General features: G+C 29.9%; 1 protein-coding gene across 1 annotated transcript; it reads left to right on the forward strand.

The window, feature by feature from the left end:
- Positions 1-8,631: 8,631 nt before the first annotated feature.
- On the forward strand, positions 8,632-11,423 carry LOC120184579. The gene is made up of 9 exons (XM_039189004.1): positions 8,632-8,839; positions 9,114-9,289; positions 9,396-9,653; positions 9,819-9,906; positions 9,950-10,028; positions 10,171-10,290; positions 10,468-10,544; positions 10,658-10,774; positions 10,957-11,423. Exons 1-9 carry the CDS (start codon positions 8,632-8,634, stop codon positions 11,421-11,423), a joined length of 1,590 nt encoding a protein of 529 aa, XP_039044935.1.

Raw genomic sequence — 11,423 nt, forward strand, 5'->3', positions numbered from 1 at the left:
TCCTATATTAAAATAAGATGCACTCACCTGGCCTCACTAGTCCATATTGATTCTTATCTTTCCTCGATCGATCGTACTTGCCCAATGTTCCGGAACTTGTTTAGACTCAATATCTACATAAATACAATTTTCGAGACAATTATCAGAATCCTAAACCTTATAACTTGATGTTAATAACTTAAGCTAATTTAACGAACCAAAAATTCACTTTTTCCTTTAAGTAGGGTATCGATACCCTCATGGCATTCTGTGATTTTTCGTTAAGGGGGGTATCGGTACACATTCATAGGGTACCGATATCCTCTGCTCAAAACAGGCTTTTTCACCCGAAAATTCATCAACTCTTCACTACTTATTCTCATACAAAGCTCATTTCATACCACCAAATTTAACTACAACCATTTTAACTAACTTCTATCATTCTCACACCTTATTATCTACCATATATCATTCAAATTCTTAAAACCAAGAATCTTACCAAATTTTCCACGTTATCCAAATTTAATTCTAACTCTTATAACTTCTTATTCTCATAAATGACAAGTCAAATTCAACCTCCAAATTCATTTAAACTCTCTAATTCAAATTTTCACTTAGACACTCCATATCTAAAATCATTCATAACTCAAAACTCTGAGTTTCTAAGCCTATTTTTCCTTCCATCATCTTTCCTAAAGCTTCATTAATCAAAACCATGCTTGACTCTTAAGAATTAACCAAAAGGAAACCAACTCACATTTGCCTATGGCTTCACGGTGAAGAGAAGAAGAAGAAATGAGAGTTCTCTGGAAACTTTTCCCTCATTTCCCATGTTTATATAACCTACAAAAGAAAGATAAAAAAATATTTCTTATTAAAACCATTTTACCCTTGTTTCTTTCAATCTTTACTAAACCATCCTTCACAAAATATTTTTAATTAAGTTCCTGAACTTTTAACTTATTTCAAAATTGAGCACCAAGTTTTCAAAATTTGCATTTTAGTCACTGACCTGACTTTTGGGATATTACAATATGAACATTATCGGTATTGCTCATGAGGTATCGACACTGTAAGAACAGTATCGGTATTGCTTGTCCATAAAAACATTTTGTGCTCAATTCCAAGTTTAATGGACTTTGAATTATTTTTTAAAACTTTGAAAACTTGAATAAATTCAATTCAAGTCCAAAAACATTTTGTCATAAATTGTTATATCAAAATATAGTTCAACACTTACTTTATGTCATATTTTATGATAACAATATACATTAAAAATATGTGCCCGTAATTATGGATTTGAATCCAACAATCTCCCATTTGGGCAACATATGTTTCCTGATAAATGTATAACCTTATGAGCTCAAAATTATTATCATGAAATAGGTATTTTATAACAATCTCATCCATCAACTATGTCTATATAGGATCAAAGTGTCCTTTTCCATATCAATCATGACCACACCCATCAAGGGTCACGTATACAAACATAGTCAAATGACATAGATCAATCATGGAGCGTAGCATGGAAATTACATGTAATGTAAATCGTACATGTTTATTTCTAACTAGTCCTCTTTAGTGAGATCAAATTTTACCAAAACCAGAGTGTGGATAAACCAAGACAAACTTTTTTCTACAGAAAATAACCTTAAAAAATATCCTGAAACTGAAGTAACTAAAATTTTGTTTATAACCAACGAGCATTTAAATTACAAACTCCCACTAAAATTGAATATCCTTAAATGATATTACACCTACATGAGTAGTGTGTTCATAAAATACCTAGGGTGACAGTTCCTTAATAAGCGTGCAATAATGAGTTTGTATCGATATGCTCTATAAACACATAACCACTCTGTATTTTCTTTAACAATCAGAAACACAATATATATGTCCTTAGACTTTAAGGTGTTTCTGTTGTATACTGAATAAAGGATTTCAACTTTATTGTCACAAAATAACTCAAGTGGTCTTTTTTATCAATCCATAATTAGTAGTTCATGTGACAAAATTTTGCATCCATATTCAAATAAGTCGGAGTCCATAAACATGATGATCTGTTACTTACTAGACCTCCGATATGTGAGCATGTAATATTTTTGTTCTTAAACATATTGAATGAATCAATTTGGATGTTATCCAATGATTCATACCTAAATTGCTTAAATATCTACTTAATATTCCAAAATCATACGCTACGACTGAATGCGTACAAATCTAAGTATACATTAAACTCTTCATTTATTTATGAAGTATAATGAACCTTTTTGCATTTCCTTAGTTTCAAAAACCATTCTTAGGGCATCAATCAATACTAAATGTGTTTCCTTTAGCAATAAAGGGTATCACTTGATTTAATCCCACAGAACTTGTAGTTTATACAATAGTCAACCAAATTTATCTCATACCAAACGAGATAATCACTTGTTGAAATTTGTTATACAATTAACGGGAGTCATACTTGCACTCATAAATGGATTTCCTTAAATTGCATATCATTAATTTTGTATCGTTAGACACAATTTTCTAATTGTACCGTATAAATCATCCCATTAATATTACCATTGATAAACGTAATTTTGAAATCCAACTTATGTAACTCAAGACCAAATATATGAAACAAGTATCATGATTATCCTGAAAGAGTCATTCAATGAAACCAAAAAGAAAGTCTCTACAAAATTAATACATTCTTTCTGAGTATATCCTTTAGATACAAGATATGTCTTATACCTGTCAACATCACCTTTTGCATCCATCTTGGTTTAAATATCCATTTACGACCAATCATCTTTGCACCTTCAGGTAATGGGACAAGTTCTTAAAATTTATAATCTTGTATAAACCTTATACTCTTCTTACATTACATTAATCCACTTTTGAGAGTCATAACTTTTATGACATTACAAAAGTAGATTATATAATCTTTCATCATTCCATCATCATCCTTATTTCTTGTAGAAAAATAATAATCTAAAATAATATTTCTCCCATCCCCGTAAATTTTCAAAATGACACTTGTTCTTTACGGTTGTTGAGTTTGTTCTTTTGTAACAATTTCTAATCTTAAATGGAGAGTAGTTCATTATTATCTTATTGAGGTTCTAGATTCACTTCTTGATTAGTGACATGTATGAACACATGGATATCATCAAAAAAATGTAATGAAAATTTAGTTATAATTCAATTACCCCTCAAAAGAAAATCTATAAACCTTATTTTCCCTCCAAACTCAACATCCTCAGAAATAATGTTATAGATCTCATCTTAAAAATATTCCTAATTATGAGATCATAAAATTTATAACCCTTGGATCGCTCAGAATAACCAAAGTAGTTGCTTATTGTTTTAGAATTTAATTTCTCCTCATATGTTCTAACTTATCTTAAAAAACAACCTTTTATAACATATTGTTGTCTCTTTTGAGTTGGACCCTTAACAACTACATTCTGATTTCATTTTGGCCCTTATCTTTATATGCACTTTTCAAATGAATACTTTTAAACTTATTATACTTCAACATTTCTTCCTCTTGAACACAATGAAAAAATGAGCTCATTTAGAGTTCATTTCTCCCTTTCAGTCAATTAAACTTTATATGCAGTGATACTGAAATCAGAAGAACAAATATTTCTTCAGAAAAACTCAGTCTTAGGTCCTTAAATCTTGAAGCAATATGAAACATATCCATAATGTACTCCCCATATTTCCTTGACTCTTATATTTTATGGACATCAAATAAGTAAAAAATGATGTCATTTAAACCTTATTATTTTTAGGAAAACATTTCTCAATTTCGTCAAGAAAATCATTGACCTAAGTAATCTTTTCAGATTGTGTGCCCCTAAAGGCTTCAAAAAAATATTTTTGCTTCATGACCACTAAACTCATGCAATTTGAACAAATTTCACCTCTAAAAAACCGTTATACCAATTAAGGATGAAATCCCCCATGAGAGGTGCAAATTGTTCTTTCCTTAGTGCAAAGTCTATGTTCATACAATCAAAACCTTATGTAAGTGTATCTTTTCATTCCTTGAGATTCGTTTTTCTAAGCATGAGCATAGCAAGTATAATAGCAGATATTGTGATAGCAATAATAAAACATAAATAAAATTGAAGCTCACATTAATATTCTTAAATAAACAAATAAATTCAAAATAATGGTTAATTCTCATCACAAGGTACCAAACACTACTTCAATATCAAGTCTTTGGATAATAATATTAATAGTAAAAGGTACTCTTGTTGTAGTAATCAAACATTGACAATACGCTATGTCGAACAAGACTAATCTTTGGACTAGTGTAATGCTCACATAAAATACCTTGTAATTGTCACATATTATTACCACAGGTGTCGCTTGAAATCTGGTCAAATATTAACTTTCTTTTGGGTCAATTAATAAACACATGAATTACAAGAAATGAAAAATCATCTTGATATTTTTAACAAATCAGCATACACAAAAGAGGTCACTTTGACGACATTTTGTTTCAACTAATCTACCAAAATATTAGACCTAGCCAAAATATGAATTGATTTGTCTCAATATATATTCTAATAACCAAAAATCAAAACTTAAATTTTGATTAAACCGAATTGAATATATATATATATATATATTACATTAACAATATAATTTTAACCATATAAATATTATCAACCAATCAATTTCTCTTAATTTTATCTTTTAAGTAAAAGATAACCAAAAATAATATTAAATTTGAATAACCTTAAACCTCATCTCAAGATATCAAATATTCCATTAATATTTCATTTATAGATAAAATATTCACCTTAAGTGACATCTGATGTGATAATTAAACACTGATAATAAGAACATGTCAAGCAAAATATCTTCCTTTGGACATATTTATTACTCACACATCAAACCGAATAATTATCACATGTTTATTACCAAAGTTGTACATGCGATTATGTCAACTATTAATCTTCCTTTGGGCCGATCAATACGAACATATCCTAAGTTACATATGCATAACCTTCATATTTTAAAACTAAAATATTTTCCACAATAGAGGACTCTTTAAAGACTTAATGCATTAATTAAGTCCTCTTAAAATAAATATCAGTACTCAAATTTAATATTTCTATATCAATCAAAGTTTAAAATTGAAATTTTTTATTGCACTACAGTATCCAAAATAACCCAAAATATGTTCCTAAATGGTGCTATAAAAAATCGAAAATTCAAGTTTTGATTGTTTCTGGAAAAATTTCTTAAACATTCATTTAATTCATAACTTTATAAATTACCAAAGGCAAACCGAATTCAAAATAATCAATATTTTAAAACTAAAATATCCTAAGTTACATATCCTTTGGGCCGATCAATACTAACATATCCTAAGTTACATATACATAACCTTCTTATATTAAAACTAAAATATTTTCCACAATAGAGATCTCTTTAAAGACTTAATAAACTATTAATCTTCCTCTAAGCCGATCTTACTATCTAAGTACATATGCATAACCGAATTTAAAATACTTTATAAACTATTAATCTTCCTTTGGGCCGATCAATACTGACATATCCTAAGTTACATATACATAACCTTCATATTTTAAAACTAAAATATTTTCCACAATAAAGGTCTATTTAAAGACTTAATGCATTAATTAAGTCCTCTTAAAATAAATATCAGTATTCAAATTTAATATTTCTAAATCAACCAAAGGTTAAAATTGAAATTTCTGATTGAACTACAATATCCAAAATAACCCAAAATATGGTTTCCTAAATGGTGCTATAAAAAATCGAAAATTCAAGTTTTGATTGTTTCTGGAAAATTTTCTTAAACATTCATTTAATTCATAACTTTATAAATTACCAAAGGCAAACCGAATTCAAAATAATCAATATTTTAAAACTAAAATATCCTAAGTTACATATCCTTTGGGCCGATCAATACTAACATATCCTAAGTTACATATACATAACCTTCATATTTTAAAACTAAAATATTTTCCACAATAGAGATCTCTTTAAAGACTTAATAAACTATTAATCTTCCTCTAAGCCGATCTTACTAACATATCCTAAGTTACATATGCATAACCGAATTCAAAATACTTTATAAACTATTAATCTTCCTTTGGGCCGATCAATACTGACATATCCTAAGTTACATATACATAACCTTCATATTTTAAAACTAAAATATTTTTCACAATAAAGGTCTATTTAAAGACTTAATTCATTAATTAAGTCCTCTTAAAATAAATATCAGTATTCAAATTTAATATTTCTAAATCAACCAAAGGTTAAAATTGAAATTTCTGATTGAACTACAATATCCAAAATAACCCAAAATATGGTTTCCTAAATGGTGTTATAAAAAAACCGAAAACTTAAATTTTGATTGTTTTTGGAAAATTTTCTTAAACATTCATTTAATTCATAACTTTATAAATTACCAAAGGCAAATCGAATTCAAAATAATCAATATTTAACTAAAAATCAATTTCAAAGTACATACCAGTGGATTAATCTTTAATCAAACTGAATCGAATATATTAATGCCAAATATATATTCTATAATCCTTAACAATCAAAAAATAAAATCTGAATTTTCTAATCACATCATGATTTCCGAAGTAACTCATAATAAGGTTGTTTAAATGATGCCATCAAAACTAAAAACCTTAATTTTTGACTATTTTTCAAGACTTTCTTAATCATGGATTTACTAAATTGAACTAAAAATAAAAATAAACGGTACATAACTGTAACAAAAATGTCTTAATCATGCAATCCATAATTAACCTAAGTTAATAGGTTCATAGTGTCGTTCATAGTGCAAAAAACAATGGCTTCTACCATAACCTTAAGAAACCCTCCATGTTTAATGAATATCAATAAAGGAAAAGTAAATGTTTTAATACAGATATAAACACCCACCGAAAACATGAATTCTCTCTTGAGAAAAACATAAGAAAATAACTACAAAATATATATGGAACAAAATTAATATTAATTTTCAATCCCATGAAAATTAATATGACTCAAACTCTGATCAATTGTACAATCTTATGAAAACATTATACCAACACTTACTAGCAAAGTCATTAATGGTATTCGAGAATTTCAATTCCTCGAAACGTAAAACCATAAAATAATAGCCATGCTAATTCTTAATTAAACAAATATATAATTTAATTCCATAACAGTAGAAAATGGTAAGCTCTAACCGTAAATCCCATAATTGGAAATTCCATATTACCATTCAGTCAATGATATTAAACCCTCAATTACCGAACATAAATTTACAAAATCATGTGATTCCTTAACTCAGATGCTCGAATAAATAAATAATATATAAAACATATAACCAATCATCTTAAATACTGAATTAATCGGAAAAAATTTATAGAAAATCAACGTGTTTTTAATGATTCAACATGATGAGGCGATGATATCACTTGTTAGAACCAAATCATAATAAATATGAACACGGCTATCAAAAATAAAATAAACTAGATTTGCGGAAGCGTACCTGAATCTATTGTTGGTTATTATCTAGAAGGTTGAGATCTTGAATATTGTCTTAGTTGTGATCTTCTAAGAAGATAGAATTCTCTTGAGCATAAATTCTCTGACGAAATAACAGAAAATACGAAATGATCTATCTCTTGGACCATAACCTCTATAGTTGATTTAAGAATCAGTTATTATTTGAATATTACGATGCTTTCACCAAAATCTATACGGATAATTTGGACTTGCATTAAACTTTTGTCTTTTCTATTTGTTTGCTTATATTAATCTCCTTTCTGGTTCTTTTTACAAACCACAGTTGATCGTATCGTCAAATGGATCTAACTTCTACTTTCACATTCCACTTTTTTTAATTAAAAAATCTATTATTTTCTTTGATCATATAATCAAATGCAATGACTTTACAAACTTTTTTTTATTAATTTAAGATGATTACATGGGATAATATCTATGTTAAATATTTTTAATCATTTGACAATAAATGTTTAAATGTCTTACAGTCGTTGATGCTCGAACTCAAAACTTCTAGAAAATAACAATCATCTCTTCAACCAGACTTTTATAACAAATTATTATCTTTTAACAAAGCAAAGAATTAATTATTTTTGAAAGAGGAAAAAAAAAAGGAAGCAAAAGGAATAATACTGTGAAACTAGCCTTTCTTGTTATTCAACCGAAAGGCATTTTCAAGGCCCATGGGGAGAGATGGTCCTACTAATACCATCCGTATATTCGCACTAAAGAGATTGGGGACGGTGTTTGTTTCACCGAGGTTTTATTACTTAAATATATCATTCTAAATTATTTAATAATATAATATCATTCAAAAACTATTTATAAAAATAACATTTCATTAAATCTTTGAAGAAATTAAAATTTTTTACCTTTATCGTTTTATTTTTTTAAATATTGATTAAAAGTTTAATATTTGTAAAAATATTATTGTTTGCGAGATTATTTTTTATTTTTAATTTGTAATCTATTTTTTTATTAAATTAAAGTGATTATAAAATAATATTTATTCAGACTGTTCATGAGGGAGCTGTCACATTAAACTAACATGGAAGTAATCCTCCTATTAAGAAAGGAAGACGCAGACCAACTAAAGAGGGTGGTAAAGCTACTATGGGAGGATCTAGGAACAAATTTGAGATTCTTAACTCTATTGATCCTGAAAGTTTGTTGCCTATTGAGGACTTTGGTAGAAAGCAGAGAGTTGCTTATTTTGGAGTGGCAAAAATTGTTCAAGATTTAAAGTTAAAAAAGGAGCATGTTGAAAAAGTTAAGAAATTGGAGGACAGAGGTGGTGCTTCTTCCTCCTCCATTGTCCCATGTTAGTATGTTTTTGGAATATAAGAGGATTTAATAATCCTCTTAAGCAAAGAAAAATGTTGTGATGGGTTGTTAGTTGCCAAATAAGTGTTTTATGACTGCTTGAAACAAGAGTTAAGGAAAGTAATTCTATGGATATTCTGAATCAAAGGTTTGGTGATTGGGAATATTGTTGTAACTATATCATGTTGTTAATGGCCGTATTTGGGTGCTTTGGCATAAAAGTTTGAGTTGTGCTATTTGTTCTGTTTTCTATCAAAGTGTTTTTATTAAAGGTGCATTTGGGGGAAAGAACTTTTGCATAACTGCGGTCTACGATTCAAATGATGGTAGCACTCGTAGGCAACTGTGGAATCAATTGAATTCATTGGGATGTACAGTGGGTAATATGCCTTGGTTGATAGGATGTGACCTCAATTTAATCTTAAGTGCTGAGGAAAGCTCGGTTTATGTTAGTGCAACTATTGCTGATATTTCTGATTTTCAAAACTGTGTGGAGGAATAGAGAATTTTTTATCATCCTTTTTCTGGTACTCTGTTCACGGTCGAACAAACAGCAAGATACTAACTTGACTCGTAAATTAGACCGTGTGCTTGTGAACTCGAATTGGATAGAAACGTTTCCTGAATTATATGTTGAATTCCAAGCTCCTGGTGATTCGGATCATTGTCCAACTTTGGTTTGGCTACACAAAGAAGCCCCTATAGCTAGATATAAACCATTCAAGTTTTTCAACTTTTGGGCGATGCATCCTGAATTTTTGTCTATTGTCGAGAAGTCTTGGTCGACCCCGATTGTAGGAAATCCAACTCAGGTACTTTTTTAAAAGCTTAAAAGATTGAAATGCTTCCTCAAAGAGCTCAACCGGGCTCGTTTTAATGACATTTCGAGTCAGGTAAAGCAAAAGATATAGGAATTGATAAATATTCAACTTGCAAATTTAAATTCTGATTCTGCTGGAAACAACATAAATACTAAGTTGGAAGTTGAAAGGGAATTGAAAATTCTTGAGGAGGCTGAATTGCTTTTCTACAAGCAGAAAGCTAAAGTCAATTGGATTAAAGAAGGTGATCAAGGGACTTAATTCTTCCATTCTATGGTGGCTAGCAGGAGGAAGAGCAGCACAATTAGGGTCCTTTATGACCAAGCTAGAGCTAGGCTTGACACTTTTGAAGACATGTCCAACGAGGTTATCAAATTTTTCCAAAATCAATTCGGGGTGATTGACTCGAATGTCAAGGACAGTAAAGTCAAAATAATCAAAGACATTCTTGATTATTCTCTACCTATGGGTACTGCTGATGGTTTATGTATGGAAGTGTCTGATGTAGAAATAAAGGAACCATATGGGGGCAAGGAAATGACAAATCCCCTGGACTTGATGGCTATAATCCTTACTTTTTCAAGAAAGCTTGGCCGATTGTTGGTGAGGATTTCAAAGCTGCCATAAGGTATTGTTTTGACAAATCTTTTATTCTCACTTCTTTTAATGCAACGGCTATAGTCCTTGTGCCAAATATGCTTAATCCTAATATGGTCAAAGATTTTAGACTTATATATTGTTTCACTGTGATTTATAAGACAATTACAAGAATTCTAGTAAAGCATTTGTCTTTTGTTTTCCCTAGTATGATTTCTAAGAACCAGACTGCTTTTGTAAAGGGGAGGAGCATTGCAGATAACACGCTCCTTGCTCAAGAGCTTGGTAGGGGTTACAATAGGAAGAACATCTCCTCAAGGTGTGCTCTGAAATTGACTTACAAAAAGCATTTGACTCTTTAAATTGGGAGTTTATTGCAATTGTTCTGTATGCTTTAGGCCTGCCTGATAAGTTTATTGACTGGATTTGGGCATGTTTTACAAAGCCTAGCTACTCTGTTGTGTTTAATGGTAGCTTAGTTGGTTATTTTAGAGGTGCTCGAGGTGTAAGGCAAGGTGATACCCTTTCACCTTATCTTTTTGTCCTTGCTATGAATGTTTTGTCCAGTCTATTGAATGTGGCAGCTTTGAAGGGAATTTTTAATTTTCATCCCAACTGTGGAATGATTGGGCTAGTGTAGAAGGATTGGGCTAATCACCTCTCTGTTTTGCTGATGATCTGCTTATATTATGCAAAGGCTCTATTGACTCTATTATTGGTGTTCAATCTGTTTTAGATGTATTTTACACTATGTCAGGTTTGAAATTAAATGCCAGTAAATGTGAGATATATGTAGTTGGGATTTATGTTGAGCAGTGTATTGATATAAGATGGATTAAAGGATTTAAGATAGGGAAACTTCCTGTGAGATACTTGGGAATTCCTTTGGTGACTAAAAAGCTTGCAGAGAAAGATTGTCAATGCCTTATTGATAAAATACAGACTAAGCTGAATTTATGGGTTAATAGGCAACTGAGCTTCGCTGGTAGATTACAATTGGTTCGTGTTGTTTTATTCAGCATAGCAAATTACTGGTGTAGACAGATTATGCTACCACTAGCGGTAATCAAGAAAATTGAGCAGTTATGTTATCGGTTCTTTTGGAAGGGGGATGACTTACCTGCTAAGGTGCTTGAGTTAGTTGGAGGCAAATTTGTTTGCTGA

Source organism: Hibiscus syriacus, unplaced genomic scaffold (assembly GCF_006381635.1).
Source record: "Hibiscus syriacus cultivar Baekdansim isolate YM2019G1 unplaced genomic scaffold, ASM638163v2 tig00112925_pilon, whole genome shotgun sequence".
Classification (NCBI taxonomy): Eukaryota; Viridiplantae; Streptophyta; class Magnoliopsida; order Malvales; family Malvaceae; genus Hibiscus; species Hibiscus syriacus.